The sequence below is a fragment of the Protopterus annectens genome, chromosome 8.part1 (genome assembly GCF_019279795.1).
Source record: "Protopterus annectens isolate FY-2018-M chromosome 8.part1, PAN1.0, whole genome shotgun sequence".
Lineage (NCBI taxonomy): Eukaryota > Metazoa > Chordata > Ceratodontiformes > Protopteridae > Protopterus > Protopterus annectens.
In genome coordinates this window covers 492149073-492173691 of record NC_056742.1, presented here as the reverse complement: position 1 = coordinate 492173691, position 24619 = coordinate 492149073, and the positions used below count along the sequence as shown (strand labels likewise).

General features: G+C 40.6%; 1 protein-coding gene across 1 annotated transcript in view; it reads left to right on the top strand.

Moving 5' to 3' along the window:
- HAS3 (hyaluronan synthase 3) overlaps positions 1 to 24619 on the top strand; it is a 252371-nt gene that overhangs the window by 36437 nt on the left and 191315 nt on the right. Inside the window, exon 2 of the mRNA XM_044082026.1 lies at positions 12261 to 12881. Within this exon, the coding sequence (XP_043937961.1) occupies positions 12261 to 12881 (621 nt within the window). The remainder of the gene's footprint in view (positions 1 to 12260; positions 12882 to 24619) is intronic.

Sequence of the window (24619 nt, the reverse complement as noted above, 5' to 3'; positions counted from 1 at the left end):
TTACAACTTTTTGTCATTATAGTGGGGAGGGCTGCCTTCTCAGTGGTCAAGTGCTGGTGGTCTTTCATGCCAAACGTACAGGATGCTTAGTCCACCCTGCTCTGCTTCTTTTCATAGTTCTAATCCTGTCAACCCTTGGCCTTTAAAATTATTAGTGGACGGTGCTGTATCCTGCACTCTCCGCAGAATAGCCAGCCAGGCTACAAGCTACTTCATGCCACCTTTATGGCTACCCCCAGCAGTAGTGTGTGACTGTTCCTCAACCATGAGCCAACATCCAGATATCTTGCCTCTTTGTCAACGTTTCTCCCAAAATGGATGGAGCAGGCAGATTTTTCAGAGCAACTTGTTGTTTTCTAGCTAAACTCCAAAAGGCATTGTTGGATCCTAAATGGAAATTCTGCTATTATGTTACAAGCTAACACTGCAAAATGTCATGCTGCAGTTTCATACTGACATTGTTTATGAGCAAGTATCGTAAAAAGACCCCGAGGAAGTTTGCAGAAAACTATTGCAGAAACAGCAGTTATAGCAGCATTCAGTTTTTACCTATCTTCAGTGATTTTCCAAAAATATAATATGAAAATTATGATGTTTATAACAGAGCATTTTTTTAATTTTATTTATTTCTCCTTTTGTTGACTGGGTTAGTTTTACTAGGCTAGTGGCCTCTTTTCAGGGGAGACCCGAGATGGTATTTATACTACTAGGGGAATCTTGGGCAGGACATCGGAGAACGTCCTCCATTTGATAAGTGCCATGAGATCTTTTGCATCAACTCATACAGATGGGACCTCAGTTTAACATCTCAACCAAAGGACCATCATTTTTACAGAGTAACTCAGAAATGGGAACCTTTCCTTTTTTATGCTCTGTAAAATAAAATTTGCACCTAAACATTTCATACTTCAGTTTCAGAATACATTACATAAGCATTGCAAATACAATGGAGTTTTCATTTATTTATTCTTCTCATCTATTTCTTATCACTGAATTTTGTTAGGAAAACTGTATTCACTTGTTATCAAAGCATATGACCTGCACCGCCATTCTCTATTCACAAATTCCTGTAATTTTTTCTATTAAAGCACCAAGATTTTCTTTTTCATATGGTTAACAGACAGTATGCACATGTGAGTGCAGACGTGACGTCAAGATTCACCCAAGCACATTAGCTTTATTTCAACATTAAGGCGGTACAGATGCCTAAGGCAAAGTACTTACACACCCTTTTTATTTAGAAAGATGCTTAATCCTAGCAGTTACTGTAACATAATTGCAGTTTAGTTTTTCCCTATGGTATTCTGTTTCATTACTACAGGCAAATGGAGCTTTACATTGACAGGGTGAAGGAAACAGCAAGAATAAAAATGTAGTGGTCAGACTGAACATATATAAACAACTGAATTAAATCCCGAAAAAATCCTACAGCTATAGCTTTACAGCTGTGCAAAACTGATCAATGCATCCAATACATCTTTGTGATAGTGATGTATGCATCCTACAACATCGCATCTCTCTGTTAGTGATGTATACATCCTACAGCATCACAGCTCTGTGACAGTGATGTATACATCCTGCAGCATCGCAGCTCTGTGACATTGATGCATGCATCCTGCAGCATCACGGCCCTTGTCAGTCATGTATACATTCTACAGCATCACAGCTCTGTGACAGTGATGTATGCATCCTACAGTATCACAGTTCTGTGACAGTGATGTATACATTCTATAGCATTACAGCTCTGTGTTAGTGATGTATACATCCTGCAGCATCACACCTCTGTGACAGTGTTGTATGCATCCTACAGCATCACAGCTCTGTGACAGTGATGTATACATCCTGCAACATAACATACCTGTGATAGTGATGTGTACATTCTACAGCATCACAGCTCTGTAATAGTGATGTATACATCTTATAGTATTACAACTCTGTGACATTGATGTATACATCCTACAGCATCACATATCTATGATAGTGATGTATGTATCCTACAATATCACAGCTCTGTTTTAGTGATGTATACATCCTACAGGATCACAGGTCTGACAGTGATGTATACATTCTACAGCATCATGGCCCTGTGACAGTGATGTATGCATCACAGCCCTGTGATACTGATATATACAACTGCAGCATCACAGATCTATGATAGTGATGTATGCATCCTACAATATCACAGCTCTGTATTAGTGATGTATATATCCTACAGTATCACAGCTCTGACAGTGATGTATACATTCTACAGCATCACAGCTCTGTATTAGTGATGTATGCATCCTACAATATCACAGCTCTGTGACAGTGATGTATACATCCTACAATATCACAGCTCTGTATTAATGATGTATACATCCTACAGCATCACAGCTCTGTGACAGTGATGTATACATCCTATAGCATTACAGCTCTGTGACGGTGATGTATACATCCTACAGCATCACAGATATGATAGTGATGTATGCATCCTACAGCATCACAGCTCAGTGTTAGTGATGTATACATCCTACAGCATCACAGCTCTGTGACAGTTATGTATACATTCTACAGCATCACAGCTCTGTGATAGTGTTCTATGCATCCTACAGCATCACAGCTCTGTGATAGTGTTCTATGCATCCTACAGCATCACAGCTCTGTGACAGTGATGTATATATCCTGCAACATCACAGATCTATGATAGTGATGTATACATTCTACAGCATCACATCTCTCTGACAGTGATGTATACATCCTACAGCATCATGGCCCTGTGACAGTGATGTATATATCCTACAGCATCACAAGCATCACAGCTCTGTGACAGTGATGTATACATCCTACAGCACCACAGCTCTGTGACAGTGATGTATACATCCTATAGCACCACAGCTCTGTGATAGTGATGTATATATCCTGCAACATCACAGATCTATGATAGTGATGTATGCATCCTACAATATCACAGCTCTGTATTAGTGATGTATACATCCTACAGCATCACAGCTCTGTCACAGTGATGTATACATCCTACAGCATCACAGGTCTGTGACAGCAATGTATACATCCTACAGCATCACAGCTGTGTGACAGTGATGTATACATCCTATAGCATCATGGCCCTGTGAAAGTGATGTATACATCCTACAATATCACAGCTCTGTATTAGTAATGTATACATCCTACAATATCACAGCTTTGTGACAGTGATGTATACATCCTACAGCATCACAGCTCTGTATTAGTGATGTATACATCCTACAGCATCACAGCTCTGTGTTAGTGATGTATACATCCTACAGCATCACAACTCTGTGACAGTGATGTATACATCCTACAGCATCATGGCCCTGTGACAGTGATGTATGCATCCTACAAAATCACAGCTGTGTGACAGTGATGTATACATACTACAACATCACAGCTGTGTGACAGTGATGTATCATTCTACAACATCACAGCTGTGTGACAGTGATGTATACATCATACAGCATCATAGCTCTGTGACAGTGATGTATGCATCCTACAGCATCACAGATATGTGATAGTGATGTATGCATCCAACAGCATCACATCTCTTTGACAGTGATGTATACATCCTACAGCATCACAGCCCTGTAACAGTGATGTATATATCCTACAATATCACATCTCTGTATTAGTAATGTATACATCCTACAGCATCACACCTCTGTGACAGTGATGTATGCATCCTACAGCATCACAGCTCTGTGTTAGTGATGTATACATCCTACAATATCCCAGTTCTGTGACAGTGTTGTATACATCCTACAGCATCACACCTCTGTGACAGTGATGTATGCATCCTACAGCATCACAGCTCTGTGTTAGTGATGTATACATCCTGCAGCATCACAGCTCTGCATTAGTGATGTATACATCCTACAATATCCCAGTTCTGTGACAGTGTTGTATACATCCTACAGCATCACAGATCTGTGTCAGTGATGTATACATCCTGCAGTGTCACAGATCTATAATAGTGGTGTATACATCATACAAAATCACAACTCTGAGGTAGTGATACTGTATCCACCAGGAAGAAGTACACATCTAGCTCAAAAAACAAGCCATCCTGGTGGAATCACAATCTCGGTGGGCTGTAAAAAACAAGGAGGAAAATTATGGCAAAAATTAGGAGGTGCAGCACCCAGTAGGATAAAAGCACCCTCATCAAACCAAACAAACACTCTGGAGTGCAAATAAAGTTTACTGAAGTCAAATTTGAGGTAAATTTGGCTTCCCAGGCCAAGTACATCCACAAGGCATTCTTTGGATATGTCCACATCCTCGAAGATGGTACACAATTGTGTGCAGAGCTCACTGTTTATGGAGCCATCTATACTGAGCTGGAAGATATAGCATACCTACTGAATGACAAATTCAGCTCCAACTTTACCTCTCTCTCCCCCTCAACATTCCCTCAAGAAATACCATCACTAGGGATCAGGGCCTTAATGCTCTCTCCAAAGTAAAGAACACTGCATCAGTGATCCCAGGCAATGTCCCAGGATTCCTTTTAAATAGTATGAAACATGACCTTTCAGGCCCTCTGGAATTGCTATTAGACTGTACTCTTCAAACAGGCTTCATGATTCATGAATGGGGAACAGCAACAGTCATCCCTCTGAACAAAGGTGGGCCATCTACAGATCCTGGAAACTACAGACCCATAGGTCTCACTGGTCTTGTACACAAAGCCATGGAAAAGAATTATTATCATAGAGATGATCAATAATGACATGCAAAACCTCAAGACACTGGACCCAACCCAAGCTGGTTTCATCAAGGGCAGATCATGCCTACTCAACTCGTGGACGTCTTTGAGGAGGTCACCAAAGCAATCGATGAGGTAAAAATTGTTCACACTGCCTACCTTGACCTGGTGAAGGCATTTGATACAATACCCCACTCAGGCATTGTGACAAACTTAACAGGTCAAGTACAAACCCTTATGTCACCTGGTAGATAGCCAGCTGGCTCACAGACAGGACCCAGGAAGTCAGAAGTGAGGAATCCACCTCTACAAAGAGGCCAGTCATAAGCAGAGTCCCTCAGGGATTAGTGCTGGGAATGCTCCTTTTTGGCATTTATTTCTCTGAAGCGAAGACCAATGTCAATGATCTCTGGCTGACAAAATTTGGAAATGATTGTAAATTAGGAGCTGTTATTGAATTGCCCACAGATATAGATGTTCTCCAGGAAGAGCTGACACAGACAAACAACTGGTGTCATAGCCATGGACTAAAAGTAAATGTCTAAAAATGCATAATAATATCCTTTGAGAAGTCATCCACCCCTGGTAACTATCACAATGACAGCATACAGCTAAGAGGTGACTCAGTAATCAAGGGTATGGGACACACAAAGACAGTAATCTAGCCTTTGACCATGATGTATCTACAGTAGTGAGGAAATCATCCTATTCTGTGCAACTTGTAAACAAAAGTATGGAATCTAGGACTAAAGAAGTCATTGTTCCACTATACTCAGCATTCATCCTATCTTTATTTATTTATTTATTTATTTTATTTATTTTATTTTACATTTGTTGACCGGGCTAGTCTAGCTGGATATATGTCCATTTTCAGTAGAGGCCCGGGGAGAAAAGCTCCACACATAACATAAGCAAGACAGATAGACATATTGTTAATAAAGACTTACACATAAAAATATACATTTAGATCAACTACTAATCAAAAATCAGCATACATTAAAGGAACTCAAAAATTTAGATTCATACACAATGTTCTGTCGATTTCAAAGCAAGTTTACCTAAAACATAAGGTTATGCAGTGAGGCAACAGCCATGAAGATTACATTAGAAGCTCGAAGGGAAGAGAAGTAGAAGGAGTATGAAGGAAAGAAAAGAAATGACACAAGGCCAGAATCATAAGTAAGAGAGGAGAAGAAAAAAGACAGTCAAGACGAGGTGGGAGAGATGGTAGACGTAGGTCAGAGCATAAGAGGACAGCAGGGAAGGGAAGCAGGGTAGACGTTAGTTTTCAGGCAAAATGAAGGGTTAAAGGTTAGGAGAGAGTAAGGAGAGGGAGGTTAGCCTGGAGTACTACAAGAACAGAGCCAGTGGTTTTGGAAAGTTATCCTGGAGTACTACAAGAACAGAGCCAGTGGTTTTGGAAATGTAGTTTGATTTGTTGTTTGAAGAGAGGCAGGGATGAGATTAGTGTTAACTCTTTAGGCAGCAAATTCCATACTCTGCCTACAGTATTGGTGAAAAGAGAGTCACCAGCTACGTTGTGGGACTTTATGGGTTTGGTCATAAGTTTACAGGAGGAACGAAGAGAGGTGAGATTGTTATAGTGGAGTAGAAGTTGTGAAAGTATAGGGGTGTTACTAGGTTGGTACAGTATTTTGTGGGCAATTGTAAGTTGTGAAATATTAAGAAGGTTTTGTAGTTCCAGCCAGCCTAACTGTTTCAAATTGAGGCAGTGATGTGTTCTAAAAGGGTTACCAGTGGCGAAGCGGGCAATGTTATTATAGCAAGTTGCTAGTTTGTTTAGGTTAGTTTTTTTAAGGTTGGTGAAGATAGGAGAGGCATAGAAGAGAGTAGATATAAGATGGGAGTGAGCAATAGTAGCTCTAGTTGATCGGGTAAGAAATGGTTTTATACGGTATAATGATCCAATTTTTCTGTTAACAGTTTTGATGGTGTTGTTGATGTGTTGGTCAAAAGAGAGATTGTTATCAATGGTAACACCAAGTAGTTTTGTTGTGGAGTCAGGAGAGATGATTGTTTTGTTGTTAGAGTAGATAGAGAAGTTAAGTGGAGAGTGCAGTGGTGGGGGTGAAGAGGAGAAGTTTGTTTTTGGCATTGAGAAGTAGATACCGTCTAGTAAACCATGTTTCTACAGTGTTGAAGGTAGTTTGAGTTAGAGTGGTTAGATCAGAGGAGGTGGATGCTGAACAAATGATAGTAGAGTCGTCTGCATATTGAATGCAGGTAGCTTGAGGAATTACAGAGTGGAGATCATTAATATAGAGGGAGAAGAGGAGAGGACCAAGGATAGAGCCTTGAGGGACACCAATTGCAATGGGAAGTAAGGAGGAGATATGGTTTTCCCAAAGAACGGCTTGTTGTCTGTTACTGAGGTATGATGTAAACCAGTTGATGGCAAGGCTGTCAAATGAGAGGGATTTGAGAATGCTAATTAGAGAAGAGTGGTTGACCATTTCAAAAGCTTTAGAGAGGTCAATGAATAGGGCAGAAGAGAGTAGGTTCTTGTTGTGATTGCTGTTAATGGTGTCTGCAAAGGAAAGGAGGGCAGTGGTGGTACTATGGTGGGGTCTAAAGCCATGCTGACAGTGAGCTAAAATATTGTGAATAGATAGGTACTGTACCAGTTGCTGATGTATACATTTCTCCATAATTTTTGCTAATGGAGAGAGAAGAGCAATAGGTCTAAAGTTGGAATAGTCAATAGAGTTTCCGCCTTTATGTAGTGGGATAATATGAGAGATTTTCCAGATATGAGGGATGGTTCCTTCTTGGATGGTTCTATTTATGAGTAAGGATATTGGGTTAGCAATTTCTTTGGCTGCTTTTTGTAAGAATAGGGGAGGGAGCTTGTCAGCAGAGGGAGTACAAGGTTTGAGTTTGAGAAGTAGTTTGAAGATGGAAGAGGTAGAGATGGGTTGTAAAGAGAAGCTACAGTTAGAGTTTAAGTGATTGTTAGGAGGATAAAAGTTATTAGTATTTAATTGTCTAGCGAGAGATTGAATAGTATCAGAGAAGAATGAGTTAAAAGTATTTGCAGTTTGAAGAGGGGTGTCAGGGTTGGCATTTAGTGGGGAGGGAGTTTTAGCAGTACCTGGAGAAAGGAGTCTATTGATAGAGGACCAGAATTGTTTGGGTTTATCTATCATAGAGTACAATGTCCCCTTTGGTATGTACCTAACCAGGCATATCTGGCAACTGGAACATCCACAGAGGTTCCTCACTAATAGAATACAGGGTGTAAGTAACATGTCCTATGCAGACAGCCTCAAGGCCCTATCCATGTATACTGTCTCATACAGGCTGCTGAGGGGGGATCTATGCCTGGCATACAAGGCATTGTCAGATCCCACTCTGATGGGCCTCCTGCATATCCACAAAACAAAACAAACAGCACCATAATTACCAGTTCTAAAGACTTAAACCTTGCCTGTGTTATAATTAGGACCTGCTGGAGAGAGGTAAGTATCCCAGAGATTACCCCTTCTCTGGAACAGGCTCCCCATCCATGTGAATCAGAGTTCTTCCCTAACTCAATTCAAGTGTAACTTGGACAACTGGATGAGGAGCAGGAATTTCATCCCTAGTTTGGCCCCTGTGTCTCCAATTGACATAATTAGCCTGTAAATGGTTCATTTCCCAGGCCCTGCTTGTAAATGTTTCACCTCTAAAGCCACTGCTTACACTTATCAGGGGTACCAGAACTTGTCAGAGATTTGAGGTACATAGCTGGGCTTAAAAAGGCCCTTTTGGTCATTAACCTACTAAACACCTGTGATACTATGAACCTATAATAACATCCTACAGCACCACAACATCACAGCTGAGCTCTGTGGTAGTTTTGCACACATCCCACAACATCACAGCTCTGTGATAGTGATGTCTGCATCCTACAGCATCATGGACCTGTGTCAGTGATGTGTACGTCCTACATCATCATGGCCCTTGTCAGTGATGTATACATCCTACAGCATCACAACTCTGTGATAATGATGCATAAGTTCTACAGCATCACACAGCTGTAATGCTGTAGGATACATATATCACAACTATAGAGATGCATTGCTATAGGATGTATACATTACTAACACAGAGTGGTGACACTGTAGGATGTACACATCACTATCACAGGGCTGTGATGCTGCAGGATGTATGTGTCACTATCATAGGGCTGTGATGCTGTAAGATGTGTGTATCAATAACACAGGACTGTAACACTGTTGCATGCATACATCACTACCATACAGCTGTGATGATGTAGGATGTATATATCACTATCACAGGACTGTGACACTTTTGGATGTATACATCACTAACACAGGACTGTGACACTGTTGGATGCATACATCACTACCATACAGCTGTGATGCTGCAAGATGTATGTGTCACTATCACAGGGCGGTGACGCTGTATGATGTATACATACATTACTGTCATAAAGCTGTGATGTCATAGGATGTATGCATCACTATCACATAGCTGTGATGCTGTATGATGTATACATAGATCACTTTCATAAAGCTGTGAGATTGTAGGATGGATGCATCATTATCACAGGGCTGTGACGCTGTTGGATGCATACATCACTACCATACAGCTGTGATGTTGTAGGATGTATACATCACTATCACAGGGCTGTGACACTGTATGATGTATATATACATCACTACCATACAGCTGTGATGTTGTAGGATGTATACATCACTATCACAGGGCTGTAATGCTGTTGGATGCATATATCACTACCATATAGCTGTGATGTTGTAGATGTATACATCACTATCACAGGACTGTGATACTGTTGGATGCATACATCGCTACAATACAGCTGTGATGTAGGATGTATACATCACTATCACAGGGCTGTGACGCTGTAGGATGTATACATCACTGTCACATAGCTGTGATGCTGTAGGATGTATACATCACTAACACAGGACTGTGATATTGTTGGATGTATACATCACTAACATAGGACTGTGACACTGCTGGATGCATACATCACTACCATACAACTGTGATGTTGTAGGATGTATACACCGCTATCACAGGGCTGTGACGCTGTAGGATGTATACATTACTAACACAGGACTGTGATACTGTTGCATGTATCCATCACTACCCTGGAGCTGTGATGTTGTAGGATGTATACATCACTATCACAGGGCTGTGACGCTGCAGGATGTATACATCACTGTCACAGGGCTGTGATACTGTAGGATATATACATCATTAACACAGGACTGTGATACTGTTGGATGTATACATCACTAACATTAGTCACGGCAACTGCATTTACTAGCTAGCTGGCACCATGTGACATGTATGTCAGTCATGGGAATTACTTCAGTGCTGAGCAGAAATTTTAGTTATGATCACACACTACCTGTTATTTCATAGAACAGTAGCCCTTCCCATTTACAAACCTTTGTGACTGTGGTCTTGGTAGGGTTTTACCACTACTTGTGTGCAATCTGTGGCTGCTCAGGGAGGTAGCAGAGTCACAGAAGGCATATGTGGTATTAGCTCTGTCCTGCAGATACGGTCATCCACAGGTAGAAGCATTAGGTGTCTAGGAACTTGCTGAGCCTTGTAGAGGTGGAGGCCTATGATATATTCAACATGTCCTCAGATGATTTCTGAAAGGTCCTCATAATGAAAATAAAATTATTTTCCTTTCTTTGGTCTCAAGAATTCTGGGAAGGCTGCATAGTCTTATTAATTCTGTGCATGGGTGTATGGGCAACACATGACAGCCAAGACCTGCACAATGTCCCAATCAACTCTAAAGCAAACAATGGTCTCTTTTGATGAAATCATGGTAGGTCACCTGCTGACAGTAATGTTTCCATTGCAGCATGTCAGTCTGTCGAAGGTGATTTCAGTGAATGCAAAGAAACTAGAGCCAGTTTGCTGAAACGGCTTTTAATGAAACTGGAGATCGCCTTTTTCTCCATGGTTGTGCTACCTTGGAGTTGATATATATAATTCTGGGGGGTGTGGGGATGTTCCACCATATGGCGGTGCAGGAGAGTTGCCCCTGCCAAAAAAAAAGTAGTTTTCTGTTTGCTGAAGGTAGTTTTGGCAAACTGGTTTTGATTTATTTGCATTCTTCAAAACCACCTTAGATGGATCAACAAGAGTCCTATTTCCATTGGTGTCAAATGTCACCTTGCATATGTTGGCATAAGCTACTATGCTAAAAACTAGTGTATGTTGCTGTCCATCTGCTACATGATTGCTGCTGCTCCAAGCATTCTCGCTATCTGTAGCTGCAATACTTTCAGTGTGCTTTGCCTTTCTATAATCAGGTGCAGACAGATGCACCATTTCCATCAAATAGGAGCATGGATTGTGGTTATGTTCACCTAGAATACATTTGCATATCATTTGGACCTCATTTTCCTAATCCATTTTACTTGCATGTTATTTTGCTGTTATTTGCATTTAAGTTCTGGGACTTTGAACTGTTACTGGCATGTTCCAGTGTGTCCACTCCCAACTGCAGCTCAAATGTGCTTTGCAGATGTGCATTGTATGTATTAATCTTGGTAATGGTGTTGAGGAAGCCAGATTACATGGGTAGAACAGCAGAAGATGTACAGTGAAATCACAGAATTATGATCTTGTAGAAGGCTAAGGTATAGGTATTACAGTATCAGATGCAGCTTAAATTATGTGGCCAAAGGCAAGGCTACTGACTCAAGGAACATGAAAGACAGAATTTACAGTGACCAAATGTATTGGCACTAGTATCTCATGCAATGTAGAATGCCCAGCAATGACACCAACAGTAGTGCACATACTCAAACATACATGCATGCATACCTGCTTCTGCGTGTTTACATCTGTCTATATATACAACATGCACACATACCTGCTTCCATGTGTGTACATCTATCTCTATATAGACAGACAAATATAGACACACTCACACACACACACACACACACACACACACACACACACACACACACACACACACACACACACACACACACACATACTTTAAATAGAAGTCTCAGTTACACTGACTTTGCATGCATAAACAGCTGGAATCAGAGGCAACAAACACATTTCCAGGCCATGACAAGCCATGCATACAACCAAGGTTTATCAGTTTTTACATACAAGTCATAGTTGAAAAGGTAAAAGGCTGATCTAATGCAAGGGATATTTTACAAGTAATATTTAAGCTGTGCTTGCATAATAATAAGTTAACATATGTGCTTGCATTAGGAGCATGAGGTGAGGCCCAACTCAAAATGTCATAGCAAAGATACAGGGTGCAGCTTAAGGAAAACCACCCTATGTCAGAAGTCTGTGCATGTATCCCTTTTAAAGCAAAGTTTTACTGAGATCACAATATAAACCCTGTTCTAGACTCCATGATCACCAACCTTCTTATTTTCCCCATAAATTGAATTTCATGTCCCCCCTCTTTGTTCAAAGTTGTATGTATTTTCTTTTTCTTGGTCTTTCTTCTGACATTAATCTTATGAATTTTTTTCCTTCTTGCTAGATGCCAGGGAGTGTTGTCACAGCTCTTCGTGTTGTGGGCACCACCTTGTTTGCTCTTGTGGTGTTAGGAAGCATCTTGGCAGCATATGTTACTGGTTACCAGTTCATTCACACTGAAAAACACTACCTCTCATTTGGGCTTTATGGTGCCATACTGGGACTGCATCTGCTCATCCAGACCCTTTTTGCCTTCCTTGAACACCGACAGATGCGAAAAAATGGTGCTGCTGTAAAGATGAACAAATCTGTTGCCCTGTGCATTGCTGCCTACCAGGAAGACCCTGATTACCTAAAAAAATGTCTGCACTCTGTAAAACGAATCTCCTACCCTGATCTGACTGTTGTGATGGTTATTGATGGGAACAGCCAGGAAGACATGTACATGCTGGAAATATTTAATGAAGTCATGGGTTCAGAGCACACAGGCTCTTATATTTGGAAAAACAATTACCATGCAGTGCTGGAAGGTGAGACTGAACGATCACAGAAAGAGAGTGAGCAATGTGTCCGCAATGTCATTACCAGCAATAGGTTTTCTTGCATCATGCAGAAATGGGGTGGGAAGCGAGAGGTGATGTACACAGCCTTCAAGTCTCTGGCAAATACCGTGGACTTTATACAGGTTAGTGGCTAATGTTTTTACAGTTTGCCCAATCATAGCAGCATGGAATGAATACAGTAGCACACTCTGCAGTGACATGGCTATATCTGTATATTGTTATAGAAGCTTCAGTGAGGTATCTCTGGCAGCACACTGTTACATTGTTACAGTACAACATGAAGGCTGCAGTCCATTGTGCAGTGAGGTAGCTGTCTCTACACTGTGTTGTAATATACAGTAACACATTGTGAAGTGAGGTACTTGTGTCTGCAATGTGTAACAGAACAGAATGAATGCAGTATTTATTTTGCAGTGAGTTGCCTGTAGACACACTTTGTTACAGTACAGAATGAATGCAATATGCAATATACATTTTGTAGTGAGGTGTCTGTGACCACATTGTGTTACAGTAAAGAATGAATGCAATGTACAATATACATTGTGCAGTGAGGTGTCTATGGTCACATTCTGTTACAGTAAAGAATGAATTCAGTATAACAATGTGCATTGTGTAGTGAGGTGTCTATGGTCACATGGTGTTACAGTGCAGAATGAATGCATTATAACAATATACATTGTGCATTGAGGTGTCTATGGCCACATTGTGTTACAGTAATGAATGAATGCAATATACATTGTGCAGTGATGTGTCTATGGCCACATTGTGTTACAGTACAGAGTAAATGCAATATACAGTATACATTGTGCAGTGAGGTGTTTATGGCCACATTGTGTTACGGTACAGAATGAATGCAATATACAATATACATTGTGAAGAGAGGTGTCTATGGCCACATTGTGTTACAGTACAAAATTAATGTAATATACAACATACATTGTGCAGTGAGGTGTCTATGACCACATTGTGTTACAGTAAAGAATTAATGCAATATACAATATATATTGTGTAGTGAGGTGTCTATGACCACATGGTGTTACATTACAGAATGAATGCAATGTATAATTTTATTTATTTATTTGCTGACATTCAATTACCAGGAAAATCCAATTGGATAGGAGCCTATTTTCAGTGCAAGCCCAGGGAATAAAGCTCCAAAGTATTACAAAACATTGCAAAAGCAATACATTTTGCAATCTTTAAAATAATACAAAAAATACAGTTTAAATTATACCATTATGAAAACACTGGTTAAGAATAGATACAATTTATATGACAATGATTTAATAGTTGGAGAAATATTAGCCAGTTTATACAGAAACTAAAGGTAAGTTAGTATAATACAAACAGGAACTGCAATAAAAAGTGAGAGAAAAGCAGGCTTGTTGTACATTTAGAGGGAAAGCCAAAGGAGAGAAATTGCTAGAAGTAAGGAAGTGAATGAAGAAGGGAGAGTAAGGAGGTGTGAGTAGGTATTTGTTCACATTTAGAGATTCAGTTTATGTTGAGTAAGAACAGAGCCAGCTTTTGGCTACAAAGTCTTTCAGAATGGTTTTGAAGGATGGGAGGGAGGGTATTGACCTGATGGACACAGGTAAGGAGTTCCGGGTCTTAGCAACATGGTACAATTTCAGACAATGCCCAGCAGTTTTGATAGGTTTGTAGACAGACAGGAGTTTTTTGTCATTGTATCATAATGACCTACTAGGAACATAGTTGTGTAGAATGTTTAGTGCTGGACAAGCTTGCTGAGATCCTCATCAAAACCTGTAAAGCCAGCTATGAAGGCAGAATTGAAGCAAACACTAAAAACAACCACAACGCCTTCTATATTTATATCAAGATTCTCCATGCAATACACAGGTTTGCTCTGAGTTACTGCATACTGGTACATCCTATTCTGAGCCAACAGCTATTGCCAATATACTGGTTGACAGATTCAGTGCCAACTATACCCCTCCCCCAAAAAAAGGACCAATCACAATACCGGAGGAATGCCAGGCACCCAGCATTACTGCAACACAGGTGAAAGCTGCATTGTACAACGCCCAGAATGCAGCTTTCATGGGACCCGACAATATCTCTGGATGTGTTATACATGAACTAAAAAGTGAACTGGCATGACATCTGTGTGCCCTGTTCAATCACAACCTTACCTCAGGCTTTGTCCTTACCGAATGGCACACTGCTACAGTCATCCATCTCCATAAAGGGGGAGCGACTATAGACCCCAGGAATTATCTCCCCCATTAGCCTGACAAGTCTGATATGTAAGGCTATGGAGCACATCATTATGGACCTAATTAACAAGGATATAGGGAATCTCCAAACTCTAGATCCCACTCAGTTTGGTTTTGTGAAAGGTAGATCATACCAACTCAACCTGGTTGACTTCTTTGAGTCAGTCACCAGAGCTGTGGATGAGGGCAAGGCAGTTCATACAGCTGACCTCGATCTGGCCAAGGCCTTTGATACCATTCCCCACTCAGGAATTATTGATAAACTCACCAAACTAGGCATCAATCCCTGTATCACTAGGTGGGTTGCAAACTGGCTCAAAGATAGAACCCACAGTGTGAAAGTAGCGGACTCCAAGTCAGACTGCCGACCAGTTATGAGTGGAGTCCCACAGTGATCAGTCCTGGGTCCTCTCCTGTTTGGCATCTACTTCTCCAGGCCAACACAGAGGGACTCTGGCTAACCAGGTTTGCAGATGACTGCAAGCTGGGAGCCATTATTAACTCCCCAAGTGATGTAGACATCCTGCAGAAAGGCCTCACTGAGGCCAATGACTGGTGTCAAAACCATGGCCTTAAGCTTAATGCCAAAACAATGCATTGCCATCCTCTTTAGGAAAACTCAGCTCCCACTAATTACCACATCGATGGGAGCCCACTGAACACTGAAGGCGTTATAAGAGATCTGGGGACACAGGTTGAAAGCAACCTCTCCTTTGACCACCACATTGCCACTGTGGTCAGAAAGTTCCTCTATGTGGGACATCTCATTACCAAAGGTTTTGCATCCAGGAAGAAAGAGGTCATCATCTCTCTCTACTCTTCCCTCATTAGGCCAATCATCGAGTATAAGGGTCTATATTAAATTAGTGAATGCTTAGAAAAGCGAACGCTAATTCATCGACCCATTTTAAGCGAAAGCTTAAAATCTTGAACACCCAGAACAGCGATTTTTTTTTCACAGGGAAAAAAATCGCTGGTCCACAAAAACAAAAGACACAAAAACATTTTATAATGTGGTGGGCTTTGCCCCCCCACATACCCCGATGTGGGGGGCTGTGCTCCCACACCCCCCTACTTAAATATACCAACTCCGAGATCGCACCACAGTGAAGGAAATGTCGAAGTCCCGGAACCGGCCAAGCAATTTTTTCCCTGTGAAAAAAATCGCTGTTCCGGGTGTTCGAGATTTTAAGCTTTTGCTTAAAAGGGGTCGATGAATTAGCATTCGCTTTTCTAAGCGTTCGCTAATTTAATATAGACCCGAGTATAATGCCCATTTGGCATGTACCTCACTAAACACATGCAACAGCTGGAAAGGCCACAAAAGTACCTCACAAAGAGGATCCTAGGCCTTACACATGTTCTACTTGGACAGACTCAAAAATCTAGCTATTCTCTGTCTCATATCATCTACTAAGAGGCGATCTCTGCTTGACTTACAAAGCCATGTGTGACCCAGCTCTGTTAGAAATGCTACATCTAAAGAAATCCCAATCCCTCCACACCACACACTCCAGAGACCTCAACCTCATTACCACAATCAACAGAACATGCTGGAGGGACAGGTTCATAACCCAGAGACTGCTCATGCTCTGGAATAGACTTCCCATACATGTCAAGCAGAGCACCTCACTGGCCCTCTTCAAAAGAAATCTTGATGAGTGGATGGGAAATAGAAAGTTCACCCCGGGGATCACTCCAGTGGCTCTGCTTGATAGAGGTACTGGGAACTAAGGTCAGGTGGCACAATGCCAGGGTAATCCTATGGGCTAGGCTTGTAAAGGCTCCAGGGCCATTAGCCTAGTACACACCTATGAACCTCTGAACAAGCAGAAGGATTCTGGATAATATTATACTTGATAAGAAGCTGTATATATGTTATCTCATGGGGAAGTTCTAACCAATTTAGGCTTTTTAGTGCTGTACAATGGTGGGTTCTGAAAGGGGTATTTGCTGAACATTTAGCAGCTTTGTTATAACATTGCTGAAGTTTTTGATTGTGGTGATGCCTGGAGGCTGTTTGGAATGGGAGCACCTTAAAGAAGAGGGGGAGGGGATATGTAGTGGCAAGTGTAGCTGAGGGGACATGCTATTCCTGGACTGACATATTTATAAGGACTGAGACAGCATAGGTAATGCTACTGGCTGCTGTGTTTAAGTACTCACTTGGAAAATCATCAGCTGAAGTGGAGCATGGTTTGAGTTTGTTTGACTAGTTTTATACAGGATGTGGGCACTGGTTGGAAGGCAAATGTGGATGTGGTGATCTGCAGCTGTTGGGCAGGGTTAGGATTAGATACTGGGGAATCCTTGGTTAGAGATGCTATACTGTCTATGAAATAAGAGTTGAATTGTATTGCACCTTTAAGTGATGAGTTATTGGGAGTGGGGTTAGGGTTGAATTTATGGCCGGGATGTAAGATTTCTTTAATAACTGTGCATACTTTTTAGGGTTGTATTTACTTACAATATACATTGTATAGTGAGGTGTTTGACTACACTGTTTTACAGTACAGAGTGAATGCACTATATAATATGCATTGTACAGTGAGGTGTCTATGACCACATTGTGTTACAGTAAAGAATGAATGCAATATACAATATACATTGTGTAGTGAAAAATCTATGACCACCTTTTGTTACAGTAGTGAATGAATGCAATATACAATGTACATTGTGTAGTAAGGTGTCTATGGCAACAGTGTGTTACAGAACAGAATAACAATGTACATTGTGTAGTGAGGTGTCTATGACCACATCATATTACAGTACAAAATGAATGCAATATACAATATACATTGTGTAACGAGGTGCCTATGGCCACATGGTGCTATGGTACAGAGTGAATACAATATACATTGTATAGTGAGGTGTCTGTCTGTGGCCACATGGTGTTACAGTACAGAGTGAATGCAATATACAATGTACATTGTGTAGTAAGGTGTCTATGGCCACAGTGTGTTACAGTACAGAATTAATTCAATATAACAATATACATTGTGCAGTGAGGTGTCTATGACCACGTTGTGTTACAGTACAAAATGAATGCAATATACAATAAACATTGTGTAATGAGGTGCCTATGGCCACATGGTGTTATAGTACAGAGTGAATGCAATATACAATATACACTGTGCAGTGAGGGGTCTGTAGAGTACAGAATGACTGTTAGTAGAAGATTATGTACTGTTCATGAAAATAAGACCTAAACAAAAGAAGCTAGTTTCTTTCGTTTGGAAGTGAAAATGTTTTTCAGACCATTTATTGTACTGTCTTTGAGGATTTCAGGTCAGACATTTTGAGCCTTAGATTTTAGGAACAGTAAAATTCCACACATTACCCTGATGTTGTTCCTCGACTGCGGTGGTGGTGCTGCAGTAGCGTTGTCGCCTCACAGTAAGACGTTGTCCTGTTTGATTCGCATCTTTTGCGTGGAGACGTGTGAATGGACGTACCTTCGTTGAAGGTTGCGTGTCGGGGCTGGCAACTCGGCACGTAAAAATCTACTGCCAATCATTAGCGATCCGGAGTTTCGCTGTGGCGACCCCTAACTGGGAAAATTATTTCTGTTACTGTATTGTAAAAGACAGAATAATGCAAAAGTTTAATGACCACTTCAATTATGCCAACTAGGCAGCAATAGGCAAGATGTTGATATGTTATAATGAGACTCTGTGGGAATTCAACAAAAATTCTGATTCTTCACTGTGGGGTCTGAATATACAGTACCTTCACTAAAACCATGGAAAAACACGTTATGTTTTCAAAGACTATGCTTCCAAGTTTCTTCCCTAACAGTTTTAACTACAAAGCCCTCCATGTGGTTAAAATGTGTTGATCTGTGACTGGAAATGTTTTGTTGATGAAACAAAATGATTCAGTATTTTTACCATGATTTCTTCCTTATAAACCTTGTCAGTGAATCGGTGACAAACATTTTCAGTATGGAACAGGATGGATTTATTTATTTATATGACATAAACTGAGGAACTTTCTGTCAAAATTAGACACAACTGAGAAGTGTGATAGCAGAATGTTTCAGTTTTCCCATCAGAAATCAGATAGTAGAATGTATTATTTGTACTGTGAACATTAGCTTTCTAATGTACCACTGGAAAATTGTCCTGTTTGTACTGTTTCAGAGAGATACAGACAGCTGGAGACAGAACTGCTACTGGTAGTATAATCAGTGATTTAATACAGTTGTCATTCAGTTGAAAATACAAAATAATTGCTATGTAACTCATGTCTGCTGTATGTAATTACAACATAATTCTTTTCTGCAGTGTTGAAGTCATATGCCCATCCCCCGTTCATCTGAAAGTCAGCACTGCATGTATAATGTACACTGTGATTTCACCTCCTGACGTTAGCCTAAGTATATAAAATGTAAACCTCTGCAAGTCATACACACACACACACACACACACACACACACACACACACACACACACACACACACACACACACACACACTATAGCTACACACCTTGATTGCATGCTGTGCTGACAGCAGCCCTCAGGGAAGAGTTTACAATGAACAAATCAATGGCAGGCGGTGAAGGCGCTTAGAATTATATTACTTAAGGAAAAAGTGGAGAAACTAGTCAGCAGTGAGATTAGTAAGTAGGGGAGTGAGGACATGAAACAGAGATGGAAACAATGAGGAACAGACTTCTAGCAAGGTGTGTGCCTGTGAAGGTGCAGGGCTGGAATACCGTAGGGTTTGTTGGAGGCTAAATTCAGGATTAAATCTAGTGGCTGTGAGGAATGCTGTCCACAGGCAGGAAGGTATAAGGAAATGGTGCAGTTTGAAGCAAAGCAATATAGTAGCTGCGTGTGTAAGGTTGAAATCACTCATTATCCTGACAGGAGTCAGTGAGTATGTCAGGGGAACACGATGGGTAAAGAACCTAGCAGTGGAGATGGATAAGGCTACATAAACAGGCAACAGGATGAGAAAGAAGAGGACAATATAGTATTAATCAGAAGAATAATATATCCAGAGATGTCAAACTGGTAAAAGAACACATGGCAGGGGGATGCACTGCTGTAAAAGAAGCCATCAGATATTCTAATAATATAGGCAGAGACGAGAATCTGCTTAAATATTAGGAGTAGAACCTAAAATGGACAATAGCACAAAAGAAAAATCCAGGAGGAACATCAAAGAATGATAAAAAGGAAGAGCAAAAGCATAAATGAAAAAATGCAACGGAAGATGGTCCCAGAAAGGATTAGTTACACTTAAGGACATTCTGTCACCTCATGACTAGACGTCCTGCTGTTAAACAAGAAAAGAGACAGATTTTTGGCTATGAAGTCTTTCAGAGTAGTTTTAAATGATGGGACGGTAGGTATAGACCTGATGGATACAAGTAAGGCGTTCCAGGACTTTGCATCATGGTACGAGTACAGACCATGCCCAGCAGATTTATATAGGTTTGTGGACATTCAGGAGTTTCTGGTCATTAGATCATAATATTTAAGTTAGTCAGGAAAGTTGTATTAAATTCATTTACAGCACCATCTAAGGGAATGATTTTTTAGGAAATTCCAGTTATGAGATGATAGGTTAGTAATGAACATTTTTGGGTTAAACTTAGAAAGGTTGTGTGCTGTTTTATAAATGTGCTGTTTAAGTAGATGTGTGAGATGTCTGGTTGTACAGACTGGTGATGATCACTGTGAGACTCTGGTATTGTACCTAAGGTGGTGTATTTGCTAGGGTCTGATACTAGGATCCAGACTAATAGGGAATTTGAAGTCTTGCTATAATGTGTGATTATTAATTAGTTGTTTGTAACCATATGAGTTCATGCTAGATGTAGGGAAGACTTTATGTCCAATCGACTGACACTGACATCACCTGGTAGTATTTTTTCTTGTGGAACTGTTGTGGATATCCAGTGTGGGATATCTTCCAGTATAGTTTTATTGTCACCAGGAGGGGTGTAAAGGACAGTAATACATACCAGTGTGGGATATCTTCCAGTATAGTTTTATTGTCACCAGGAGGGGTGTAAAGGACAGTAATACATACCAGTGTGGGATATCTTCCAGTATAGTTTTATCGTCACCAGGAGGGGTGTAAAGGACAGTAATACATGTTAAAGTAATAAGAAGCTCTGCTGAATTGAATTTTGGTATTGGTTTATTGTAAGGGGGAATGTGGTAGTTGGAAAATATTAATGCAATAACACCACCTTTCCTCTTTATATGTTCGGTACAGATGATATTATAGCCAGGAGGTGTAATTTCAGAGTTGTTTATGTTGGGTTTAAGCCAAGTTTCAGTTACAGCAAGAATGTCATACTTTTATTGGGTAATCCAGGTGTGCAGTTCAGCATTTTTATTTCTTATGTTTCTAACATTTACGGCAGCAAAAATTAGATTACTGGGGTTGAGGCTGACCATTGTGGGGTTAGAGTAGTGTGTGGAAGAGAATTGTCTTGATGTTCATTGTGATAGGTGGGGCCAGGATTAGGGTGAATGTCTCCTCCCAGAAGGATTTTAGTATATTGGGGAATTATAGATACTTGTTTTCGGAGAGCATTTTTCCACTTAATTTTGTTTTGGTTTGAGTTTAAATGGAGTTAATCAGTCTATATATGGAGTAAAGGTGAGGGGTGTCATTAAACAGGTTTGTACCGATACGTGGAGAATGTAGAGAGGATGCATGAATAAGTGGTTGGGACAGAGTTGGAAAGATATTGAGAGCTGTTATAGAGTCATGGTAGGATTAGAGATGGACCATCAGGATAGGATTAGAGATGGACCATCAGGAGTAGCAGAATAGAGGATAAGCTGAGGAGAAACACGATTAAATAAAGGGATCTGTACTTTAGTGATGGCAGGTAGTAGGGAAGTATTATCTCTGCACTCTTTCATGCATGCACGCATACGGACTTGTTAACGTACATGTATTTATTAATACTTACTATTCATGCATGCACATGTGACTGCATACTCACATTAACTGTGTGCATAAATATGTGGATTCTGATATGCATTTGCTTATGCAAATACACACACACATACACACACACATATATATGTATGTATGTATATATATATATATATATATATATATATATATATATATATATATATAAGAAACAATAATACCAGTAGCCAAAGGTCACCCAGTTTAAAAAAGTATAATCAACAGCAAAAACCCAAGGGTCCACCAGAGCTGATAAGATAAAAAGTTCTTTAATACAAAGGATAAGCACTTTCACACATAGTGCTTCTTCAGATCCATAAAAAATCATCACAGGTGCGGTCATTAAATACTAAAAGAACAATCAATCAACCAATCATGGAACAGTAACAATTACTGATGTATACTCTTCTTTTTAAGAGTGGTTTTAAAGGAACAGTTGCATTTATCTCTGGCAGTTTATCTGCCTGTAATTTAACAATCCAATTGGCTTCTGCATTTTCTAGTTTATTGTTATAATCTCCCCTCCCTCTTATTCATAGGTAACAATTGTAAAACACTAAATGAAAAAGAATGCCCCAGTGCAAAAGATATATGTTTTGCTAAGGTATTAAGAGTGTTTAAACGCCTGATATCACCTGCATGCTGCAGGATGCATTCTTTCAACATTCTCACTGTTTTGCCTATATAAAAAATGTACATAACTTGCACCTAGCCAGGTAAATCAAACCCTTAGAGGTGCAGTCAACATAAAAGCAAAGCTTGAAAGTAAAATTAATAACAGGATGTTGAAACTCCTGTGTAGAAGATATAAAATGGCAGGCTTTACAATGCCTACATGGATAAGTACCAAGGCGTCCAGAAAGATGTGCTGTTAACAGGGTAGATTTGTAGCATAGCTGTCTCTTAAGGGAGATATTTTTCTTAAATGTATAACTGGGTCTTTCACCCACAATCATTCTAATTTTGTCATCGGACAGCAAAACAGGCCAATATTTCTTCACATCACATACTTGTTGCATGTTATTGCCATAGGTTAATGCAAGTCTAACACTAGTACAGGCAGTATCTAATACATTCGTCTTCTCAGAAACATAAGAACAGTTTAAATGAGGTTGGCCTTTGTCAGCGTGCATACTAATAACCATGTTATAGTTATCATCATGTATACACCTAAGTGTCATGTTTAATCATAGCCTCACCTCAGGCTTCGTACTCAATAAGTGGCGCACGGCTACAGTTATCCCACTCCACAAGGGGGGATTCACCTTAGATCCCAGGAACTATTGTCCCATCAGTCTGACGAGCCTGATCTGCAAAGCCACGGAATGCATTATCATGGAACTTATCAACAAAGACATTGGCAACCTTCAAACACTAGACCTCACCCAGTTTGGTTTTGTAAAGGGCCGATCTTGTCTCCTCAACATGATTGACTTCTTCGAATCAGTTTCCAGAGCTGTGGATGAGGGCAAGGTGGTCCACACAGCCTATCTGGACCTCGTCAAGGCCTTCAACACCATCCCCACTCTGGAATCATAGATAAACTTACTAAGCTGGGCATTAATCCTTATGTCACTCAATGGGTTGCCAACTGGCTTACTGACAGAACCCTCACTGTAAAAGTAGCCGACTCAAAATCCAGCTCCAGACAAGTGACAAGTGGAGTACCTCAGGGTTCAGTCCTGGGACCGCTCTTGTTTAGTATCTACTTCTCTGAAGTACAGGCCAGCACTAAGGGACTCTGGCTAACAAAGTTTGCAGATGACTGCAAACTGGGAGCCATTATTAAATCCCCAAATGATGTGGATATTCTACAAAAGGGCCTTACAGAAACAGATGCTTGGTGCCAGAGCCATGGGCTCAAGCTCAATTCCAAGAAATGTATAGGTATGCCCTTTGGGAAAAAAACATGTACCCATGAATTACCACATAAGTGGCAGTACACTAAACACCGAAAGTGTGATAAGGGACTTAAGGACACAAATGGACAGTGGTCTCACCTTCGATAACCACATCGCCCCAACAGTCAGGAAATCCTTCTATGTGGCGTACCTCATCATTAAGGGCTTTTCATCCAGAAAAAAAGGAGGTCATTGTCCCACTGTACTCATCCCTCATTGTACCCATTATAGAGTACAATGCCCCGTTTGGTATGCACCTCACAAGACATCTGCAACAACTGGAAAGGCCACAGAAATACCTCACTAAAAGAATCACAAGCCTAAAGCGATGCCCTATGCTGACCATCTAAAAAAAAACTCCAGCTATACTCTGTCACATATCGTCTGCTCAGAGACGATCTCTGCTTAACATACAAGGTCATGTCAAACCCACAGCTGTTGGACATGCTACACTTAAAGAAATCCCAATCCCTCAGAGCCACATGCTCCAGTGATCTAAACCTGGTCATCACAATGAACAAAACGTGTTGGAGGGGTAGGTTCCTGACCCAGAGACTCCCCATACTCTGGAATAGACTGCCCATACATGTCAAGTTGAGCGCCTCTTTGGCCCTCTTCAAAAAGAACCTTGACGATTGGATGGGAGATAGGAAATTCAACCCAGCGATCACTTCAATCACCCTGTTAGACAGGGGACCAGGGAAGTAATAGCCAGGGAATTGTTATGGCTAGGCTTGTATAGGCCCTAGGGCCAATAGCCTAGTACCAACCTA